Source organism: Penaeus monodon, chromosome 6 (genome assembly GCF_015228065.2).
Source record: "Penaeus monodon isolate SGIC_2016 chromosome 6, NSTDA_Pmon_1, whole genome shotgun sequence".
Lineage (NCBI taxonomy): Eukaryota > Metazoa > Arthropoda > Malacostraca > Decapoda > Penaeidae > Penaeus > Penaeus monodon.
In genome coordinates, this window is record NC_051391.1 from 42,729,661 (window position 1) to 42,754,660 (window position 25,000).

The 25,000-nt window shown below is 34.6% G+C and overlaps 1 protein-coding gene across 3 annotated transcripts in view; it reads left to right on the top strand.

The window, feature by feature from the left end:
* The window catches only part of LOC119574485 (carboxypeptidase D-like), a 49,791-nt gene that overhangs the window by 5,571 nt on the left and 19,220 nt on the right, over positions 1-25,000 (top strand). For all 3 annotated transcript variants that reach the window (XM_037921730.1, XM_037921729.1, XM_037921727.1), the window contains exons 2-19: positions 5,030-5,259; positions 6,256-6,425; positions 6,534-6,695; positions 7,870-8,020; positions 8,851-8,933; positions 11,337-11,466; positions 11,839-11,990; positions 12,224-12,415; positions 12,714-12,799; positions 13,146-13,346; positions 13,598-13,837; positions 14,462-14,628; positions 14,911-15,175; positions 15,298-15,511; positions 16,365-16,524; positions 17,120-17,225; positions 19,677-19,802; positions 19,958-20,066. In XM_037921730.1, coding sequence (XP_037777658.1) covers positions 5,030-5,259; positions 6,256-6,425; positions 6,534-6,695; positions 7,870-8,020; positions 8,851-8,933; positions 11,337-11,466; positions 11,839-11,990; positions 12,224-12,415; positions 12,714-12,799; positions 13,146-13,346; positions 13,598-13,837; positions 14,462-14,628; positions 14,911-15,175; positions 15,298-15,511; positions 16,365-16,524; positions 17,120-17,225; positions 19,677-19,802; positions 19,958-20,066 — 2,944 coding nt within the window. The remainder of the gene's footprint in view (positions 1-5,029; positions 5,260-6,255; positions 6,426-6,533; positions 6,696-7,869; positions 8,021-8,850; positions 8,934-11,336; positions 11,467-11,838; positions 11,991-12,223; positions 12,416-12,713; positions 12,800-13,145; positions 13,347-13,597; positions 13,838-14,461; positions 14,629-14,910; positions 15,176-15,297; positions 15,512-16,364; positions 16,525-17,119; positions 17,226-19,676; positions 19,803-19,957; positions 20,067-25,000) is intronic.

Consider the following 25,000-nt stretch of genomic DNA (forward strand, 5'->3'; position numbering starts at 1 on the left):
TGGTACCAGTAGATTCCTCTTATATTTGTATGTATAAAAATTAATTACCTCCCCCCCCCCAAAACATTTTGCTGTAGTTGATGATGTTGACAGCATAAAGAGACTTACAAATACAGTAGATTGTCTTAATGATGAAGAATTTATAGGGAGTTAAGACTAGTACTGATTGCTTATACCTCTAAAGAATTACCTATGCTAATAGTAGGTCTTGTGAAATAGAGGTAAGTACCTTAACTAGGGTGTAAACCAACACCTGTCAACTTTTTATTTTTCCCCTTTCCCTTTCTCCTTCAGAGATATTTTTTTCAGATATGACTCTCATGACTGGCTATGTCAATTTGATAAAAGTAGTATATACAGGTGAAAAGTTTGCATATTTCTATTATTAGAAATACCAAATTAATGTGTGTTTAAAAAGGCACACTTCATTTTGACTTCCTTGACTTTAGTTTACACCCCACAACATACATCCCATAATTAATTGTTGCTCAGTAAAAGCTTGGGAATAACACTAAACTATATATACCTCAAGGCCGCGGTGGCCGAGTGGTTAGAGCATCGGACTCAAGACTGGCACGACGGCATTCTGAGTTCGAGGGTTCGAGTCACCGGCAGGCGCATTGTTCCCTTGGGCAAGGAACTTCACCTCGATTGCCTACCTAGCCACTGGTGGGCAAGCCAACCCAAGTCAGTGCTGGTCCCAATCCCAGATAAAATAGAGAGAATGATTACCTAAAAGGTAACACCAGCACTCTCCGTGGAAAGGAACTCTACCACGTACTCACTCTAAGAGCATCACAACATGAAAACTACAATTAAGTATCATGCTGTGACCACAGCGGCTCAAACATGAACCTACCGTTAAAAAATATATATATATACCTCATATTTTTCAAAACTAGTTTAACCATTTCACTCTGGATGGTTTAAAAAACACACATTGCTTGTGTAACTTCAAAGGTGTAGTCTCTTATATATTTCTTCCTCTCTCACTCTCCATGCCAATTAACATTAGCGCAGGTTAATGAACTCTTTCTCTCTCTCTCTCTCTCTCTCTTTCTCTCTCTCTCTCTCTCTCTCTCTCTCTCTCTCTCTCTCTCTCTCTCTCTCTCTCTCTCTCTCTCTCTTTTCATAAGAAAAAAAAGTAATAGACATGTCCACTACATGTTTTCATCAGCTGTCGAGCTTCCTGATGCCTGATAATGCATCACAAAATGCTCTGCATATATATATATGTGTGTGTGTGTGTGTGTGTGTGTGTGTGTGTGTGTGTGTGTGTAGAGAGAGAGAGAGAGATTGTCAAATATGCAATCATTCAAAGTTATTTTGAGTAAAATGTTTTAGAAATGAAGGAGAGGGAGAGGAGGGTAAGATCCCAAGGATTGAACCAGGGAGGGGGGTAGTGTACTTCCGTCCCTGGAGGAGGGATACGGGGTGAAGTAAAGGATAGGCAGATAATGAGGACAAGGGTAGGAACCAAAGAGAGGGAAACTGTGATGTAGACTCTACCAATGTAATGATTGATAATGATATGATTTAGTTTTTATTCCATTCGTTACAATGGATATTTCTTGGTGTGACATGCTGTCTGTTTTATTTTGCTTCTGAATTACCCCCTGTGTGCAAGGAATGTTACCACTGGCGGCAAGGGATTTGAAGGCACGTCAGCAAGATTGCTAGATGAGTTCGCTACCACTGCTTTACACAGTAGATGATAGGCCCTTATTCTGTGTAGAGGGTGGGGCATAGTCTAGCTTATTTACATGACTGGTGAGAAGAGGGATGATGGGTAGAGCTATAGAATCTCTAGGGCAATATATGGAGTCTAAAAGTAGAGCCAGAACAGAATACAGGATCACTCAGTAGCAACTAAAATAAAATGTTATTATGATGCCAACATTGGCATCATAGTATATTCCACTAATGCTTCATGACTCTGGCCTCACCATGTAAACAGGTTAAGTTAAGTAAAGCTTTGATTAGGCTAGAAATTTTGCCAAGCACAATATAAGGTGTGTGCATGTAATTCGCTATTCACCTTGTTTTAAACCTATCATTGGCACTGCAGCTTGCAAAATCTTATTCAGTCTGTGTAGCCACCTGCAATTTGGCATGGTTTGTGCTGCATAGTCTGTGTCTCGGAAGATAACTGGCATTGAACATGCACTTTAACCTATGATTTATGGTTAATCATAGATTTTTTTATATGATGGTAATTTAGTTGTATATAATTATAGTGTAATCATTCCTGTTGTGCTGAAAGCATTCTTTGAAATCTATGGTTTGAGTAAAGTGTACTTCCCACATATAAGGCCAAAAGAAAGTCTTAAACATTACAAAGCTACATTTCCTGTATTGCAAAAAAATAGGGTTTTACAATGAGTTTGACAGTTTTGATTGTCTGGAGTTGAATCCTAGTTTGTTAAATAATATGAACAATTTTCTATGAAATAAAGTTACCAAGATAGTACATGCTAATAATGCTATATGTATGCAAGATAATTCTGCACAGTGCAACTAATTGGCAACTCAATGTCCCCATTTGTGACACTGATAAGGAATACATCTGTCAAGTACTTGTTGATAACTAGCCAAGCATCAATAGACACTTTGATGAACTCCTGGATCTGCTTTCCTTTATTTTAATTGCTTTTGAAATTATCTTATATTACTATCACTGAATAATCTCTAACTATATTGTTTGTCAAACATACTCTTTTTACACATACATTGTACTGTATTCTACTATACTTTCACTTAAATTGTAAGGTATTCAGTAATTTATTGTCATATGTTTAAGTTCTATTAAAAGTAATATATATTTTGCAATTTTTTTTCTACTAATTGTTCTTTATAGTTTGATTAAGATCATGCCTGGCAATATTAGAATTATTTTTTTTTTATCTTTTACATCTATGTAGACAAAAAATATTTCTTCCTCCTTTATCTTCATCGTCTTTTTTCTTCTTCTTCTTCTTCTCTCTTTCATTTTTCTCTTCATCATCTTTTTTCTTCTTCTTCTTCTTCTCTCTTTCATTTTTCTCTTCATCATCATCTTTCATCATCATTACATTCATAATGTCAACAATAAGTAGCAAGACTGGATGGTACACTTCACAGCTCCATCCAAGCAGCTGCCCTTCTCCTTGGGCAGGAACTGCCATATTAAAGGACACGTCCATAAGACAGAGCAGAGAGAGACACGGCAGACAGGCCAAGCCACATAGGGTCCAGCTCCACTACGTCGTCCTCGACCCTGGGGACACAGAGGTCTCTTGGGGGTTCTCTCATATGTCTTCAAGAATAAACCATCAAGCTAAGCCCACTTTCATTGACCCATGCAAGTCCATCTCTCATCTCACTCACATCTGGTGACAACGGTGCTCCCAACCCCACGTGTCGCTCACACTCTGGTGGCTTGCAGGGCCACACGCTTACACATAATCATAGTTATTATCCTATTCTTTGTCTCCAACTTAATCTTCCGATTCCTTATATTCTGTTTCATCTTCATATTTGTATTTTTTATCATCCTAGCTTTCTTCTTTTCTGTTTTATTCAGAAGGCAGCAAATCTTCCATAACAGACAGTGAGATTATAGACCTCTAAAGTTTAGACATTATAAACCATAGAATAGCAAAACATCTCTTGAAAGATAGATGAGAAAATTGTAATTTTTGACACCATCCACTTAGTTTGATATGAAAATCAAGAGATAAGATATCCTGTGATTAATACAATCAGTGTACAGCCATATAATCTAATATTTCAGTAGGGACTTTTCTTTCTCTAGTAATAGTTCTTGATTTTCTCTTATGGTTAATCTATATGTTTCAGATAAGATGAAATGCAGAAATAGGGTTTGGCTGCTACTTTTTTTTTTTTTTTATGTACCCTAACCTTTGGCAACATGCCAAAATTTGTTTATTATTAATGCAAATTTCCAGTTTTAAGGCAGGGATCTTTGTTTTGAAAGGTGATGGCCATTGTCATTATAATTCTAACAAAATTTATTCTTTGGTCTTACTCAGTACATTTCACATGTATCTGGCCAGAAAACCAAATTTGAGTTCCAGAGAAACATGGGAAGCATTGATGATCTCAGACTGGCTGATGTTGCTGTTATGCCCAAAATAATGGTATCAACTGATATTTCATCAGAATTGCTTGATTTCTTTTTTGGTAAAATTTGAGTTACAGATAAAAAAAAATTACAGTAGAGAAGAGGCTAAGATACAGTAGAACAAGATTAGAGGAAATACAGGTGATCCAACAGTAAACGTTTGTCAGTTTTGCCAAAAGTTTACCAGACAGACATAAAAGAGAACAGTGAGAGAATGAATAAATACATGAGTTAGAGAAAGAAAGAAAGGGGAAAAGAGAGATAGAGGGAGAATTATAACTAATTATTTGACCATGGAGAGAGAAGGGGAAAAAAATGAATAAACTCATGAATAATAAAGAAAAATAGACAGACAGAAAGGGAATGGGTGCATGAATAAATGAGAAAAAGAGGGAAAGGAGGAAAGAGAGAGAGAGAGAGAGAGTAGGTTAATGAAACAGAGAGAGAGAGAGAGAGTTAGTAGGCTAATGAAACAAAGAGAGAGAGAGAGAGAGAGAGAGAGAGAGAGAATGCTGCAAAGGTGCTAAGAGAACCAGGAAAGGCCAAGGGAGACAGTGCCCTGGTGATGTCACGAGGGCTTCTTGCACTTACCCAAAAATTAAAATTTATCATGTGGTAGTAACACTTTAGGGATGATTGTCATCAAAACCGGTTATCACATTGAATTCATTTTTTTATTATATTTATTACATGATGTCAAAGAGTATGTTTTGGCAAAACTCTGACCACCACCTTCAGTGAATATAATACCCTACCTCATCATTATATTTTGCATTATTGCAAATGACTGTATGATATGAGTATCAGGTTTTTAAATTGATATTTATCAGATTATTTATTTTAGTAAGATCAGAAAGCAAGTATGGTAAATTTTAGATCATTAATGAAAAAAATAATAATTTGCAGGAGGGGAGTTGTAATGCCTTGAGAGGCTCAGGCCGAGAGAATGCCAACAATCAAGATCTGAATAGGAATTTCCCTGTTCAGTGGGAGAATCCCTCAGAAGTAGAGATGGAGAAAGGGAGAGAACCTGAGACATTGGCCGTCATGAGCTGGATTGTTCGGAATCCATTTGTTTTATCCGGTAACCTGCATGGTGGCTCTGTGGTTGCCAGCTACCCATTTGATGACAGCAGGTTAGTGAAAAATAAATTATAAGGTGAAAGGCATTACCAATAAATTACCATTCCAATACTTAGAGGGTTTTTTTTATGTTTATATGTGTATATGTTTGTATGAGGTGTATATATATAGGTCAGTTTATGCATATTTGTCATTGTATATGTGTGTATAGATAGGTGTAGATTTAGATATGTAGATAGATAGCTAGTGATATATAAATAGATATAGATATAAATACTCATATTATGCAGACACATCCTTGTATATTGCTTATGTGAATGAATAGAAATACTGGATATAAAAAAAGGGAGATAGGCAGACAGACAAACTTTCACTTTCATAGTGTTTTGCTGGCAGTATTGGTATATAAACATTCTCATTGGTAATGTTAAATGATCATAGTAGTAGTAGTGTAATTATTATTTCTAAGATCATTATTATAATTTCCAGTATTGTAATCATTATTGTTTCTATTGTTATTATTATCTTATTAGTACCGTTAATAGTATTATTGATATTGTTGACTTTTGTTACTATTATTATAATTGTTATTATTACAGTTACTATTATTATCATTATTTTTTATATTGTTATATGTATTATCATTGTAACTGTATTGTTCATATTTCCTATTATTGATATAAGTCTTATAGTCATGATAATATCATTTAAATCAGTACTATTCTAGTGGTAGCAGGTCAACGAGTAGAAAATGATAAAGCACCAGTAATGACATTTTAAATGATATAAATATTTGATAATGATACAGAATATCAATGGTTTTCAGATTGATTGGTATCAGATGTCTGTAATTGTTAATAGGCTACTTTATTTACTTACAGCTTCTTGTATTCTTTTAGTTATTTGTGCATTCTATTATATCATAATTTATATAGTTTTTTCTCTCTTTTATACTCCTCCAATATGATGTATTTAACAAATGATATTAATAATTTTAATATTTATGAAGTATTTCTGCTTAACTTGTACTTTGTGTCATCCCTCTCCAGCCGCCACATTGATTGTTGTGTTGAAAGCAAGACTCCTGATGATCAAATTTTCCACCTCCTGGCCTCTACATATGCCTCAAACCATGCTACAATGCACCAGGGAAATCTCTGTGTGGGAGATAACTTCCGAGGGGGAATTACCAATGGGGCTTTTTGGTATGATGTTAAAGGTAAATTTCTGGGGAGTGCAAGTAGAATATTGATTAATTACTGGCTATGTTGTTGTGGGAAAGAAATGCTTTTTTACTTCTTGCTCATTTTAGAATACAATTTTCCAGGGGGAATGCAAGACTTCAACTATGTGTATGGATCATGCTTTGAAGTAACCTTTGAGCTCTCCTGTTGTAAGTATCCCATGGCATCTGAGCTCCCAGAGGAGTGGATCAAGAACAAGGAGTCACTTCTGGCATTCATGGAAAAGATTCACATGGGAGCAAAAGGTGAGTGCAGACATTTCCTAGCATTTGACAGTGTGTGATATGTATGACCCTACTTTTTTATATTCCACACAAAAGATAGAGATAATATTCTTCACTTGGATATGCATACAGTTTTGCTGAATATGTACCTTTTCATTCGTAAATTTACATGTCACTGCATGGCTATTCTTACTCTGGTATAAATGCAAGAGAACTTAAGTTCAGTGTCCATAATTCTTTGTACTAAATTGGTTGCATATCTTTAGAAAAGCTAAAGATTTATAGTTATTTAAGATATCTTGGTCTGAAAGTGACAAGAAGGAAACAAGAGCAATCAGTGAAATTAACAGCAAAATCTAGGTTTATGTTCAAATAGATAGACAACGACGGGTTATATAGTCATTTTTAAATAGAAAACTTGTTTGAAATAACACAAGAAGGCAGTATCTGATAGGTTACATCTGAGGGACATACACTCAACTCCAGATGTGTTTGAGTATTAGTTGTTTATCAATGTTTTATAGAATTCAAAATAATATGTGCAGTGTTTACAGAGGTTAGGCATTATTTATTCTTCGTACCAAGGTGCTGAAACCACTAACCTAGCCAAAATGTCAGCAAAGATAAGGAGTTTTCAGTCAGCTTTTGAAGGAAGTATCTTTGTATAAGGATGCATGGCATCCAGCTTTTCCTCACTGCTTAGTGCACCTTGAAGAATGTAGCTGAATTGACACAAAGAATAGGGACAAGCATAACACTCAGGCTAAGGCCAAACATTTTGATCTTCAGCTATGTCTTGACATCTGGGTGTAATGAATTAATAAGGTAACCATGTCAGAAAAGACCTGATAGAAATAAACAGTCTGCACACTTGTTTTTCACATTGTAATCACCAAAATAAATATTCATCTGCTGCTGATAATGACTTGCAACCTTCTGCTTATGAGCCTCAGATTCTACAAGCTTTTGGAATTTCATGCAACATATTTCTCAACATCTAGCCTTCCACACTACCTGAATAATAATGAGCTAGTTGACAAATATCATCTTCCAGTGTTCAGTCTCTGTTGAACCTGGTCCTCCTGTGTGCCTGTGAGGTCTGAATGCTGGAGAGTGATCATCAAACATTTCTTGATTATTATTACATGCTTTGAAACTTGCCAGGTTCCCCAAAACAATAAGTTCTCTGTTCAAGGTGTTGTGACGGATTCCGTAACTGGGGAAGGAATTGAAGGAGCGAAAGTGAGTGTGGAGGGAGTTAACTACAATGTGACAACTTCATCAAGAGGTGAATACTGGAGGCTGCTCTTACCTGGAACCTACACTCTGGTGGCAAAGGCATATGGGTAGGTTTTCTCTGCTCGTTTATTTTCTTTAGTAAATTAAATGAAGGAAATTTTGATAAAGTTCACATGTAAATTAGGAATGGCTTTCTATCGTACATATTCATTTGATTATTTGGTTTTGGAAACATTTTTATGTATAATATGACACTCGTTTGATGAGACCTTAAATCCATCAGTGCTCATCTTCAGTATCTTACTTTAAGAAATGCAATTTGAAGTGCAGATAAACATTTTAAAACAGTAAAGAAAAAAAAAATTCTCTTGCACCTTCAGTTAATATATTCCCCTGCATTTGCCTCCCTACCTGTCAAAAGTTGAAATAGGCCAGTAGCAGTAATTCTCTTTCATGGGAGTACATGCTAATAAGATGATATTTCAAGAACAAATATTTACCTATAAAGCCTTCTTACTAAAAATTCTAATATTTTTTTCCTTCTTTTTTTTTTAACAAACTGTAGCAATATAACTTTTTCTGGATTTAAATGAAAATGTCAGTTAAGCTTCAGATGGCAACATTTACTACATTATGTAATGTGTAAATAGCAAATGATTCTTGGATTCATGTACTTATTTTTGCCCCTTACTGACAGGTCACATGTATAACCATTATAACAAATTGCATGGTCCATGGGGGTGTGGCAATGCGCTAGAGCACACCAAGCGGGAAGTTCTGCTACATGTAGCAGACTCTCACACCCAGCAACGGATGTTGCCAGAAATCACCAGTTTATTACACTGAGAGATTTCTGATATCTGTCACTGAGGGGTTAATTATTTAGCTATAGAACTACAAATTTTCTAAATGATGGATTATGCACACATTAATTTAGGTATGAGACAGCCCAGGAGAGCTTGGTTGTGGTGAATGGAACCGTTTCTCGTTTGGACTTCAAGCTCAAGCAGATTGCACAAGGTTAGTTACTTTAGTGAAATAATTTGAATATTTATATATACTTAATATTGTGTGATTCCAACATTGAAGTTAGTTTGGATTTCAGTGACATGAATTTTTCTCCCTGAAAAGGTATGCCAAGAGCCTTTTTCCATTGCATTATATGCTCTTTCTTATGTATTTTCTATTTGTAATGATTTTCAGTTCTCCATGTAACAGGAGACAGGTTGGAAAAATTAAGAGGTGTTAAGATTGATCTGCCCATTAAGAAACGTGCAAAACGAAATCTGTTGAAAACTCCATTGTTAACAACAACTAATTCTGAGATTAATACAAAAAAAGACACTGAGGTTACTACACCTGCTGGACATTCTAACACTTACACTAATGAAAGTAACAATTATACCTTTGAAATTTCTGGCACCACAATGCTTCCTGCTTCTAGTCTGGCAATGGCAGATCTTACTGAAAATGGAAGTGGTTCACTTGCAACTCTTGGTGAATTAAGTAACAGTAGTATCACTGTTCCCATGGAAGTTTACACTCCAATAAGTAGTAGCATGTCAGCAGCAATATCATCAGCCAGTAGTGAAGCTGAGCATTCGGTGGCTACTGAAGGTTTAGACACTTCATGTGAGTTTGCACAAGAATAATGACTTGCAAATATTAATGCATGTGTGACTGGGGATGGTTTTCTATTTGTTTGTTTTTATGAGGTTACAATTTGCTTCTAGACTTTTTTTTTTTTTTTTTTCTACTACTTCTTCTTTGATTTGATTTGATTTGTTTCTTTCTTTCTTTAAGTGTAGATGTTTTTGTTGAAATATGCGTATTTGTCAGTCTGAATCTTTCTAATACTTTTATATTAAAAAGACTCAGAGCAAGTAAGTTTTGTGTAATTAAGCTATTATTTCATTTTCATTTTATAGTTTTTTTTGCTTTAGATGGCAATGTTAAGTTTACTTGGCCAAACATACAAACACAGTAATATGTGTACATATATGGAATGAAACAGCCACACTGAGAATATTGTAATGAATTGTAATATTTTGAGTCAACTTGGGTACCTCTTTAATTGTTACAAGGATTAAAAAAAAAAGCCTTGATTATTCCAATGTATCGAGCAATTGGATCTATTCTCACACATTACTTAACCAAATCCAACAGGCATGACATGCATGTGCATGCCATGCCCACTGTGATTTAATTTATTAATTGTTTTTATACATAGATGGCTACGCTTCACCAATGAGCCAATTACGAGTACTGTCTGTCTCGCCCATTTACCCTTTTCCTTGTTATCTTATTTTGCTGTTACTAATGTTTTATAACATTATAGTAATTATAATGCCTATAATAAAAATAACACCATCAATATTCATAGCATTAGTAAAAAAAGAAAAAACATTTTCCCGCCAGTTAAAAGAAAGATGAGTTCAAGTAAGGTCACAAGGTCTACTAATTGACTCCCTTGTGGCTAATCACAATCAGAGCCATCTATGTGTAGAAACATTTCACACACACACACACACACACACACACACACACACACACACACACACACACACACACACACACACACACACACACACACACACACACACACACACACACAAAGGGGGGGGGGCACTACATTTTCCTGGGAGCATTGGATTAATACCACAAGAAGTAGTCTCATTTCAGAACAGATATTTATTTCATGGCCGTCAAAATATTTTATAAGATATTACTGCAGCCAGCATGCAATGTCAGAGTTCAAGGCTGTGTTGGTGGTGGTATCATTTTTTCCTTCTTTCTTTCTTTCCTTCTCTCTTGGCTTTAGACCTCTTTGGTGCTTCTTCCAAGATTATTTGTTTTAAGGGCAGTGAAGTCTGGTTCTAGTCATCTTTCATGGCCTCTTTTCATAAGTGTTTTGTGTTTTTAAAGAATTATAGAATGGTGATTGGTTAAGGAACAGCAAAACAGTTTTGTAATGAATCATCTGAATCTGTTGTCACTCCTTTTCTCAGGATAGTTTTAGTATTTTTGAAATATGATGCTATTGTCATTATTAACCACAATTTAGTTTTAGTGTTACTTGAAATGGAAATCATGATAGATGATTTTAAGTGATTTAAGTCTTTTAAGTTGTGAGATAAGGTTTTGCAAATACTATTTTATTTTAACTTAGGTGTAGTGACAACAGTTTGTAAATAGAAGAAATTGACATGACTTTTGTGATTTCTTGGGATCTGAGTTTGTTTTTAATAGTGATGTTCTAAAACTTGTCATGGAAGTACATAGCATGTGGTTAGCGGCAGCTCCTTCACATTATGTACCAGTGCTGTGCAGTGGTTTTGAAGTTTGACATTGTTCATAAGACTGTTGTCATGTATTTTAGATCTATTTATGCCTGTAGGTTTAAGAATATTTGTTATAAAACAGCCCCTGTGTCAGCTGTAACTCCTCCACCTCCTGCAGTCAGCACAACTACTGCGACAACCACAACAACTGTAGCTACATTTAAACCCAAGAAGCCAGAGGAAGAAGGATTTACCTCAGAGCCAGAGTTTAAGTGAGTGCACATAAACATCTGTGGTTAGAGGCCTTAGCAAAAAATTTTAGGTTCAGTGTGTGACTTTAACAATTTATTTTAACTTCTTCACATCCCCCCTTGTATCTTCATCAGAGATTAAAAATCCCTCTTCACCTAAAAAAAAACATGGTTTTCGTATGTATTAACTATATTGATGTTTATATCAATACTTTAAGGGAGTACCAAATCAAAGTAGAGAAATTCCAGCTTTTTTCTTTATTCAGACAAACACACTCCAGATGATCAGTCATTCTCTCCAGGTTAATAAACCTGCTATATAATGATTTTTTTTTTTTTTTATATATAAATACCTTCTCTTTTCAAGATTTAAAACATGTTTTCCTGCTGCAGATATCACCATTACCCAGATTTGCAAGATTTCTTGATGAAGTTTGCTAAAAGATACCCAAGTCTTACAAGATTATACTCCATTGGTACAAGTGTACAGGGCAGAGAACTCTATGTTTTAGAGATCTCTGACAACCCTGGCATTCATGAGCCTGGTAAGTTGAGGCAAGGATTGCTTCATATTAATATTCAAAGTAAACTGTCAGATATTTTGTCATCTGACTGAGATTTGGCATTACTTGAAGCCATAAAAAGATTTAAGAATATGATCCTGAGAAGAAAATATAATCAAAAGCCTTAAAAACAAATTGATGCAGGTGAATTTTTTCTTCATCTCTTCTTCTGTGTAACTTGTAAAAGTTTTTAATTATTTTTCTTGCTCATGCAGGTGAACCAGAATTTAAATACATTGGCAACATGCATGGGAATGAAGTCGTAGGACGCGAGACACTCCTTTTGTTGATACAGTACCTGCTCGAAGGATATGGTGTTAATGACCGTGTTACAAGTCTTGTTAATGATACAAGAATACACATTATGCCTACTATGAATCCAGATGGATTTGAGGCTGGAAATGAAGGTAAATTTCTATAATTTTGTTTTTTTTATTGTAAAAATCAAATTGTTTATTCATATATTTATTTATTCATTCATTTATTTCTTGCTTTTTGGTAAGATGGTATGTTAGCATTTATATATTTGGATTTGTTATTTAGCACAATATCTTTTTTTCTCTCTCTCTCTCCTTTTCTTTTTGTCCCCCTTTTTCTCCATCATCATTTTTTACTTTCTTTTTTTTTAGTTTAAGCTTTGTTTTGAAACTCTTTTCATTGCATTTTTAATGACTGTGTGTTCTATAGTGGAGCTAATGTTTTCAGGTGACTTTGCTGGAGTTGTAGGAAGAGCCAATGCTAATAACAGAGATCTAAATAGGAATTTCCCAGATCAGTACTTCACCAACCAGGTATTTTTTAATTTCTGAACAATTATCATCCATAGAATAAAGGATTTCTCATATTCAAAGAGATGTAGATATGATGACACGCTTTTGAATTATTACTACATTCTGTTGTTTTACTCACAAATGTTGATGCAATCCAAAGAATCTTTTATTGGAAATTGTACTTGCAAATAATTAAAAGCCATTTAAAATTTCATTTCTAAATAATTTTTTTTCTTCTTCTTCTTTCCGTTTTTCATTTGTGTTTTCGTTCATTTTTGTTGTATTTTGTTATTATTGATTGATTTTTTCTTAGTCGTAGACACTTGGAGAAATACCCAAGTTATATTTTATATCGTAACTTTTCCAGCAAAATCACGTTCAGGAGCCAGAAACTTCAGCCGTGATGAAGTGGCTGAAGGATTATCCCTTCGTCCTCTCAGCAAATCTCCACGGAGGGTCTCTGGTGGCCAACTACCCATGGGACGACAATCCCCAGGGGAGAAGTGGCCTCTACAGTAAATGTCCAGATGATGAGATCTTCAAGAAGTTAGCTAAAGCCTACTCATTTGTAAGTTTAGCTTAATCAATCTTTTTCAATTTGTGTCACTCTAAAAGACGTTACTCTCTGAGGGTTAGTGGTTTATATAAAGATAAGGCAATGTGATTTGGTATTACAAAGAAGGCAGGTTTATATATATTGTTCAGATATAATTTCTTACTTATGTTTTGGCTTGGTCCCGATTACATTTTATTTCACAAACAAGTCTTGTTAGATTACAAAATTAGAAATGTATTTCACACAAAAATATTTGCTTTCAGGCTCACCCAAAAATGCCACATGGGAAACCGTGCAATAGTCCAAATGTGGTATTCCCAGATGGTATCACAAATGGTGCCAGGTGGTATAGTGTATCAGGTGGTATGCAAGACTACAATTACTTGCATTCAAACTGCTTTGAAATAACAGTTGAGATGTCATGTAATAAGTATCCATATGCAAAGGACTTGCCAAGATACTGGATAGAAAACAAGAATTCTCTAATTACATTCATGGAACAGGTGAATAAATTCTATCCCATTTTTTATTACATAATCGTATGGTAGTTTTTTACCCAATGCGGCCGGGAAAATGCTGTGCTCATTTTTTATTTTTTTGTGAAATGTCTCTGCACATAGATGGCTACTAGTGCTTACCCACAAAGGAATAAGTTAGTAGACCTTGTGACCTTACCTGATTTCACCTTTCCTTGAATTGGTGAGAAAAACATGTTTTTTACTAATCTATGAATATTGATGGTGTCATTTTTATTATAGACATTATAATTACTATAATGTTATAAACATTAGTAACAGCAAAATAAGATAACATAAATATTTTGTAAATCAAGGAAAAGTGTAAGCGTACAAGATAGGTAGTACTCGTAATTGGCTAGTTGCTGACTTACTACAAGTGTAGCAATCTATTATAAAAGCAATTAAGAGAGTAAAATCACAGTGAGCATGGCATGTACGTACAAACCAAACTCGGCGGTATTGGGTTAAGATAAGTGAATGCTATACATGTCTTGTAAATATCCTGTTTATATGTAATTTATTCAATCATGCTTAATGTTTATACCCACTGACCTATGCCTCAGAAAGCAAAGAATATGTGTATTTTAATACATAGCTGTATGGTTTTAGGTCCACACTGGGTTGAAAGGATTTATTTTGGATGAAAATAATAATCCTATCAGTAATGCTACAATCTCAGTAGCAGATATTGATCATGACATTTCATCAGCTACTGATGGTGATTATTGGAGACTTCTTGCTCCAGGAGAGTACCTTATTACAGTGCATGCCCCAGGGTAAGTAAATTTTTTGTGTGTGTGTGTGTGTGTGTGTTTGTGTGTGTGTGTGTGTGTGTGTGTGTGTGTGTGTGTGTGTGTGTGTGTGTGTGTGTGTGTGTGTGTGTGTGTGTGTGCGCGCGTGCGCGCGCATGTCACCTATCATTATGTGATCTACATAAGCATACAAATAGATATAGCCAGGTGCAACCTCAAGACATTACCATTGCAAGGTCAGCACTAAAGTATGTCACTTCCAGAAATTAGACAGTTAGACCTACTAAAGCCATTCATGATATCCAGGTATGAGCCAAGTAGCAAGAAGGTTGAAGTTCCGCACTTGTGGTCGAAGCAGGTCAACTTCACCCTAAAGACTTCTGACTCTCAGGACTGGTCTCTGCGGGAAGATTTCAGCATCACGGAAAACCTTGGGGAGACCTATTTGAGCAACTCAGAGCTCAGTGCAGCCATGGCCAAGATTGAAAACGAATACAGGGAAGTGGCCGAATTTTTGGCCAATGAGAATGAGTGGAGTATGAAAATCCATGCTCTCTATATGGCTGCTGAGGTAAGAGAGACAGTGAATATGTTGTCATTTAATGATATTGAGCATCTACCTTCTTTATCCATTTTTGAACATGTTTGCAATGTGGCAATGTACATTCATGCCTTCAAATTTTTGACCAACAGCAAGAGTCATCATTTGACAACAGAGTTCGAGTATTGATACTTGGGGGGCTGTACGGTGCTCAGCCTGTTGGTCGTGAGCTTGTCATTCGTCTTGCTCGACACCTGGGAGCAGGATGGACCAAAAAGGACACAAAGATACAAACTTTGCTGGAGAATACGAGGATTTTCCTTGTGCCAGCAATTGATATTGATGGTTTTGATGCAGCTATTCCAGGTATTTTTCTTTTCGCCTCATATATCCCTTATTATTTTTTCTCGTGTTGTGTGTTAAGATGCTATTTTATTGTGAAAAAATACTTAATTAGTAAAGAAATGTATTTACTTTTTTATTATTTAATTAAAAATATTTCAAACAACAGGTCCTCTTGAAATATATCAATGTTTACTTCTTCTGTTGTGTAAGATTATTTATGATCAAGAAGGAACAAGTTCAAAGTTCTTGAAGAAAAAAAAAAATTCAGTCAAACTGACTTTTATATGGAAGGCACAACTGAATTTGTACAATTAACCTTTTATTGACGGGCATAAGAACTCACTGAAATCAATTAAAATCTAGTGAGATGTGGCAACGGCCCGACAGTGGGCGCGGGAGTCCGCTGCCTTAAGCCGAACGTCCCGCTCCACTCGCTCGGGCGCGTCGCCGCACGTACAAGTTTGCCCGTCCGTGAGACCCGTTTTCTATGACGTGTCTACACGTGACCTGTCAATAACGGGTTAAAGGATGGACCACATTTTGTGTCTCTACTTTTTTCTTTCTTTCATTCTTTCTATCCTTCTTTTTCTTTATTCTTTCTTTCTTTCTTTTCTCCCTATCCCTATAAAAAGGAGGAGCTTAAATTTCAACTGTTCTTGCTGCAGTATCTGGTACTACTTCACATATATTTGATTTAATTTTAGAAAAATAACCGGTAAATATAGGATTCTGCAGGTTTATGAAAGAGCGTATAATGGAATTTTATTTCCTCTGAGGATAGAAATTAATTTCATATAGACCCTAGATATTTTCTTCTATTTAATTTTGCATTGTATCATCTATTGTAATATGCTTGTTAATCATCTCTGTCTAGGAATGTGTGGATACAGCAAACTAAGTGAGATGCAGAATGAGGTTGGAGGCTTATTCTCACCAGAGATAAGCAATACTTATGCTCAGGCTGTGATTTCAATGTTGGAGCAGATCAAACCACATGTTGTGCTCTCCCTCGAGTCTGGAGGAATCTTTATGAGGTGAGTTCTTCTCCAATGAGGTTGAGCTGGAGAAATAGTTGGAGATGGCTTCACAGACTCATTATTGCCTAAGAGTAAATTAATGTTTTTTTTTGTTTTTGTTTTTTTAATACTAGTAGTATCATGATCTATTTTTTTAAACATTATTGTTTTTATAATATTATTGACAATAACAGTAATATAAGTGAAAAATTACAATGCCATCGGTAACATGAGTTTTTGGTTTCAAGCAAATTTCTAAAATTCTGAAGACTTTAAACTTTACTTATGAAGGATATAAAGTATTATTGTTTATTTTTCAAATATTGATTTTGAAGTTACCTGTGCATGAAAGAGAGGGCTTTAAAAAAAAATCATTTTAAAACTTTAGTTCATGGAGCCTTTCAAGAGTTTATTTTGCAACCAACAATTTTACACCCTGGCAATGTCAACAGTTAGTGACATAATATGTGAAGAATTATGAACACAAATTAAAAGAAGCAGTTGCTTGGCAAACAAACAAGCACAGCAGTATACCAGAGCACTGGATGCATCAATAAGAGGTATATACAGAAATGTTTATCATCACTACATCTTTTCTTTCACGCATTCGCAGGTTCCCACGAGATGACCCCTCGGCAAACACTCCCATGACTCCAGATGAGGCCAATTTCCAGTTTTTGACAGAGACATATGCACATGGGCATCCTACAATGCTGCAGGTTAGTAGTACTTATTTTTGCTGGTATTTTGATACACTTGTTTTTATTGGAATAAGCGTCAGTTGGATAAGGAAGAGAGTCTTGGGAAAAGGGTATAGGAGAGAGAGAGAGACAGAGACAGAGAAAAGGGGGATCAGGGAGAGAGGGGGTAAGGGGAAGCAAGTGAAGGAAGGAGAGAATGGATAGGAGAATGCAATAAGATTGAAGAAGAGGAGATGAGAGAGAGGAGAGAGAAAGAGAAAGAGATTGAAAAAGAGAGAGAGAGAGAAAGAAAGAGGGAAAGATAGAAAGAAAGAGGGAGAGAGAAAAAGAACGAGGAAGAGAAAGAAAGAGAGAGAGAGAGAGGTCAGAATAAAAAGAAGAGAAATAGGAGAGAGAAAAAGGTGAATAATAGCTGGCAGATAGGTAGAAGCAGTAGATATTTATTTATGTTTTCAGATTATCAGTCAGTAGAAATGGAGAGGCACATAAAAAAAATATATGTATTTTGAAGCCCTTTGATAACAGGCTTTGTACATCTCTAGCTAACAGATATCATAGTAATAGTGTTTCTGTAAAAACAAGTTTCCTTTAATGTCATGTTCATACGAAGAATGGCACATCATGTGTCACTTAAACAAAGATCTAGAGTTAAGAACTTCATTGCCAAAGCAGACAAGCAAGAATCTGGGATCCAACACCCTGAGTCAACTCAGAAGGGTATCTTCTCAGATTGAATTACAAGGCCAGTTACAGCTGCTTCATGTGAAAAACTTGAGATAGCTGTTGCAAACTAAGGTCAGAACTCTCCAGGAACTGCACAAAGACAGACACACTGCAATAAGCACTCGTATATTTTTTTTTTTTTTTTTTTACAAATTTCAACTCAATGACTGCAGATGGCATGGCATTCATGCCATATCCACTGTAATTATAGTTTATTGACACAGAGATGGGTCCATAGGTGCATTATCACCGAGGAGGGTATTATTAGTCCTACCTATCTCATCTGTTTAACCGTTTCCTTATTTTTAGAAAGATTATTTTTATTATTTTACTATTTTAATGTTATTAGTATTTCTATATTGTTATTATTATCTCTAAAAACTACAGTACATAATTCTGCAGTCATTGGGTTAATAGAGATAAAAGACACCCAGTATAACTGTATTCCCACAGTGTTTACAACAATGTGTGGTTTAAATAAAATATTAATGTATTTATAATTATTCACAGTTGTCATAGCACCTTCCCCACTATATTTACTGGAACGTTTGGGTAGTAGATGAAGAAACCATTAAATGTTATAGGTCATCATTGTCCTTAGATATAGCATTGCACTTTCTGTGTATTATACATTATATCCATTACACATTAGGATGAATTGCATGCGGCACAGAATGAAGCTATTTATAAATTGGTAATTAGACTGATTTCTAATTTACAAAAGGTGATATTCATTACAGTACACCCCATTGCTTGAAAGAGAGAAAATATAGAACAATATCTTGGCATCAAATAGGTGTATTCTGATTCAGTGAAGCTTAAATAAGACAAAATATATGCTTTTACTATATTCTTGAAACTGACACATTTTACTTTGGCATAAGGCTCAGATGTCTAAGATTTTGCTGTTTTGATAGATTTGTTCCTTTTAGAAACATATTTTGAGATGAAAGTCAAATCCAATGTATTGCAGTAACATCAACTAGTGGAAAGATACATCCATTTGGGCAGCATTCAGACACAGGCATGTGGGGGTAGCAAAGAGGGAAACTAAGTCTTTTTTGTGTGTGTCATCATTGAAAAGTACTGTATTTGGGAGGTGCCATGTTGCATATTCCTATTATCTTCTCTGAACATGATTTGCTGGGAGGATAGAGGGTAAGTGGCCATTTAGGAAGAGGGAAGATTGCATGGGACTGGTTAAATCATTGTCCTTGCTGTACACAATTGCTCCGTGCAATCTCATTCTCAGAAATCCCTTGGGAACTGCAGATAGTTGCTGTTATTGATTTATATTCTTTCAAGTGATGGAGATAAAAAGGGCACATAGGAAGCTTACCTACTCATTCCTAGACCTTTAGAGCAACGAGTCTTCCTTCATTTTGAATTTGTAAACCTTTTTTTAACAAACAATGAACCAGTTACCATACCTGTTCCTGTCTGGTTATTCAGATATTTTTAACAAAACCATTGTTAAAAGGATAAAAAAGTATTTAGATTATTATGTAGATATTATTGATTGATCATAAGTCAGTCTTTGAGCTTGGAATTTGAGAATCTGTAAAATAGTCATTTTGGAAATATTCAGTGGAATGTGAATAGATGTGAATTATTCTTACCTAATGGGGCTTAATAGATTCACTGCTGTCGTTTATTCTGTATGGTAGATACTGGTGAAGCATAAATTCATCCACTTATTTAGACTATTTTCTGAATACCTCATTGATTTTGCCGTTTCTTCCACAGGCTGAGAACCCATGCTCACAATTTACCGAAAGTGCACCAACAGGCATACTCCATGGCCAGGCACTGGGTGCTTACAAAAATTCCCTGCTGGACTACACCTACAATAATATGAATGCTACACTTATGGTTGGTAGCATTTAAATTCATGTTTAGCTTTTTTTTTTTTTTTTTTTTTTTTTTTCAAGTATTACCCAGAAAGATTTATAACATTTAAGATGAAACAGTTATGGAAAGCATGATGCCTCTATATGATATGATATAGATGACATTCTCTTTTTTAGGTTGCAGCACATGTGAGCTGCTGCAATTACCCTGAAGGCTGGCAGCTGAAAACACTATGGCGGGAAAATAAGAATTCCCTAATGGATTTCCTCCACACCACTCACCAAGGTAATTTAACCAAAAATGGCTACAACCCTTCACAAAAAGGAAGTTCTCAGTCAGATGAAGGAATTCAGTCCTTGAGCATACCCCTCAGCATTCTTTTAAAAACTAGTAAAGGGGAAAAAGAGGAGGTTGTCACATTGAATAGCACAGAGAATAAGGCAAATGCTAGTGCTAGTAATTCATTGGTTATTCCACTAACATTTATACCAGGTACAATGGCCTCCAGTACTAGTGATGCTAGAAAGGATGGTATGGTCAATGCTAGTCATGTGGAGACTGGCATTGTAGATGATGATGCTCATGTTCCAAATGAGAATGCCAATGTGGGAGCTGTGAATGGTGGTTCAGATACCCTCTCAGTAGCCATCCCTCTTAAATTTATTCGCAATAGATCCAAACTGAAAGGGACTGTAAACAGTGATCAAGTATACACAGAACAGATAACTGAAATTCCGCAGTCCTTAGTTGAAAGACCAAATGTATTATCTTCCCAAGACTCTGTTATTACTTCCAAAGGCACTTCATCAGATGGAGAGCCAAGTGATAAAGCTTCAGATCCTACAGGAAGCCATTCTTCCATTGACATACCTCTAGGTTTCCTTTCAAGCAATGAAAAGAATAGTGGTCTTCAGAAATAAAATCACCTTTGCCCCACCCCAGTTTACACACATTTACTTAAATTTTTATTTTTATTTTATTTTATTTTTTTATTTTATTTATTTATTATTTTTTTTTTTTTCTTTTCTTTTCTTCCCCCACATATACCCAGAAAGCATGCCCCTATTCAGATAGATATACTGTTTAAGGGGCTTTTCTGTCTAAAAATGTCCAGAATCTCATTTTACATTTACATAAAAGTGATCAGCATGAACTAAGATTTGCGTGGATTTTGTTCCATGGGAATGTAAAAATAGGAAACAGTAACTTCCACTCTTATTTGGAAATACGTACATCTCTCGAGATTTAAAACCCAACTAAGAGATTTTGGTCTCACCAATATACATTAGTTTTCCTATGCATTTGAAACATGAATCACAAGTTAGACACCTATTCACTAACAGTCCATGCTCACACGTTTTTTTTTTAATTCTCTCTCTCTCTCACACACACACACACACACACACACACACACACACACACACACACACACACACACACACACACACACACACACACACACACACACAAATATATATATATATATAAAAATATAATATATAATATATAATAATATATAATATATATAAAATATAATATAATATATATATATATATATAATATATATAATTATAATATATAATATATATATATAATAATATATATAAATATATATATATATTAATATATATATATATATATATAATATATATATATATAATATATATATATAATATATATAATATATAATTTATATAATATATATAATATATAATTTATTTATTATATATAATAATTTTATATTAATATATATTTATAATTTTATATATATAATATATAATATATATATATATATATAATAATTATATATATATATATATATATATATATATATATATATATAATATATATATATATTATATATATATATATATATATATTATATATATATATATATATATATATTATATATATATATATATATATATATATATATATATATATATATACGTTATTATTAACCTGTTGGATCCAGTTGCCTCACTGCCCACACTTGGCCCAAAATCCATGCAATAGGCTTACTTGACTCTGACTCTCTTGGGTGTGTGGCTTGTCTCACACATTCCTCACCTGTTATCTCTTTAATCCCTTCCATTTTTCTTTTTTGTCTCGGCTTTGTTCAAAACCCTATCCTGACTCAAAAATGACCATGATTTTTTTTTTTTTTTTTTTCCAATTCTCAAGCTGGTATTATTAAGGTATGCAAGGTGTGGAAATACTTGCATACAGAGTATAGCTGTGGTTCAGTATGGTAGTTTATTAACAGAATATTTTATAATGAGGTGCTTCTTGTGTGATTATAACCAGTCTTTTCTATATGGTTTTGGAATCAAGGGCATGTTTTTCGGAGACAAGATGTTTGTTCGACCAGTTCTTTGAAACACTAAATTTTTGTGCATGAACACAAGTAACATTATGATGTAAGTGAAGTTAATATCATTATGGCTTGGAAAGTATCTTGAATTTAGTAGATATATTTAATTCTTCACATTCAAGAATTTTGGAACAGAAAGTATTGAAATTTTTCCAATAGAAATTTTCTTGAACCAATGATCCCCTGGGAGCTAATACTCAAATAATTCATTGCCTCCAGGCTAGTTAATTCTCCAAAAACTTTAATTCTGGCCACTTGTGGGAAAATGATATTTACTTTCTTGCCATATATGCACTGATAAAGACTCACTTTGTTTAATATAATAATAAAGCTTTAATGCTGTTTTTATCCTAAATTTCTGATTTTGAATGGACTGAGATAATGGTGACATGAGATATGTCTCCCCATAAACACTCATTCTGTGTATGGCATGACATGCATGCCATTCAAAGGCAAGTTACTTAAGAACCATTTATGATGTTACAGTTAAAATCTTTAAGTTTTATTTAAAAGAAAATCTAATAATAACTAGAAATAACTATAACAGTTGTAATAAATCCACTGATATAATTATGAATGTTATTGTATATTTCCATATGATAAGTGCAAAAGCTCAACTAAGGATAATAGTAATTCAGCCTTGAGCTTTACCATCCAGATTGACCAACTCATACTGTCATTGTTTAATGAATTGTTAACTCATACCAATCTCTGCCTCCAAATTGCCTACACAATTTGTGGGAATCAAAATATCCCCACTCTGTTTGACAGGTGTGGATACTAATCAGCCCTAAGATGCAGAACTTTGCTAATGCCCTTTCTAGTAAGACTAACAAGCTTTTTTTTGCATGATTTGCCATAGTATTAGTTATAGGTTCACCTTTCATTTCTGACTTCCAAGATCCTGGCTAATCAGCTGCTTATTCTAACCTAACTTCCTCTCACAAAAAATACCTCATCTTTTTGATGAGGGGACCAATCATCAAGTTATATCAATATTTTATGTGTTTACTTCTTCAGTAAATTTAAGAATTAAAAAGGTACAGTAACATATTACCCCCCCTTCCCTACTTGTTTTACCACTCACATATTGATTTCCTCCTTCCCTGAACAGTAACCACCCTTTACCCCAATTGTGTCACTTCAGACTCAGCTGACAAACTGCTACACATAACCAACAACCTGATTGCCCTATTCCTGAATTTTGAAGAAATAGAGAGAAAATATTGACGATTTTCTTTTGTCACAAAGAGGATATTACAAAATTAGGCATCTAGCTTTATAGTGCAAGGAAATTTAATTTGAGTTTTTTCATATTCATATCACAAAATAAAGGGTTTCCCAAGGCCTACTGAAATGTGCACTACATTTAAAAATGATTTTGGGATGTCCTTTCCCTGTGAGGCTAGCCATAAAAAATCATAAATATCAAAAGAAACCAAATCTATTAATCTATATATAACCTTGCCTAATATAATTTTCCTGACTTCAGCTGTTGTTTTTCTATAAGGTTGAATGTAAAGCTTTTTGGCTTAATTTGGTTATCTCCAGGATGATGGCCTAAAGCTAACAATCACTATCATTATATAACATGAGTACTAGATTTATTTTGTAGTGATGAGCTATGACAAATGTTTCATATATTTGGCCAGCTATTGCTAATTTTGGAATTAATTTTAGATGGCCTTTGAAGATCAGAAGTTACAAACCAAATGTAATTCCTTCTGTATTAAAGAAAAGGGATAGAATGATCTTCAAAGTCTTTATATTTGTTGAACACTATCCTTATCCGTAAACATGCTAGCAGTTTGCTTGAATTGCTCTATACAAGCTGTTTGATGATCATTCACCGCAGCCTTTGTGTTTTACATTTCCCTTGAGCTCTAGTATGTCTTTTATACCTGTTTGCCCTGCACGAGAATGGTGAAGTTTTGCACTTCCTCCATGCATCTGAATTTTGTGTTATGTATGCATGTTTGCGCTGCTTTTGAAATTGAATTGGTTCTGTATTTGTCACGGATTAGGGAACTTAATAAATTATATTAAGTATTTTTGTAGAATTATTGTTGAAACCTATTACTATGAAAAGACTGGTTGTAATGCAAAGTAACTTCATTATAATGTGTATGTTTGTTTCCAGATTTGTTTTTGTATCTGTCTCTTTTTTATTTGTTTGTTTTCTTTGAATGTTTATTCATCTGTTTATTTGTTTTGTATTAGCAGGATTGTATGTGTATTTTGCTGCTGCTGTTGTTGTTGTTTTGAGTTTGTCTATGTATATGTTTGATTGTTTCAGTGTTTTCTTCCCTATTTGTATTTAATGTTTGCATTGCTTTTTTCTTGTATGTACACTTTAGATGATATATTTAATTTTCTTCTTATTTCTCTGCATGTGTAAGTCTTTCTCTGCTTCTGCCTCTGTTCTTTTCTCTGTTTGTTTATTAGCAAAAGTTCATATGTGTATGTGGATAATAGTGTGTAATCAGTTATGGTTATTAATGCATTTCTTGATGCTCATTTTGTGATGAAGGAGGAATGTATTGTATAGTCTTGAGGTCAATAGTAATATGACAATTATGAGTCAAATGCATAATTCACCTTGTTGGTGAGTTGTTCTTTGACCAAGGACAAGAGCAAGTCCTACCATGGTACAGGTTGGAGGGTAAGCCATACATTCAGGGCTCACTAGGGTTGCAGTAAAGGTCACAGGGGAGTGATCCATGGCTCATGTTGATGGAACGCACATGCCATGGCATGCCTGGACTATATTCCAGGTGGCATGTGCATAAATGCCATGGTGTGCCAATCCCGTTTTCCATGGGCACGTATGGTCATGCTACACATG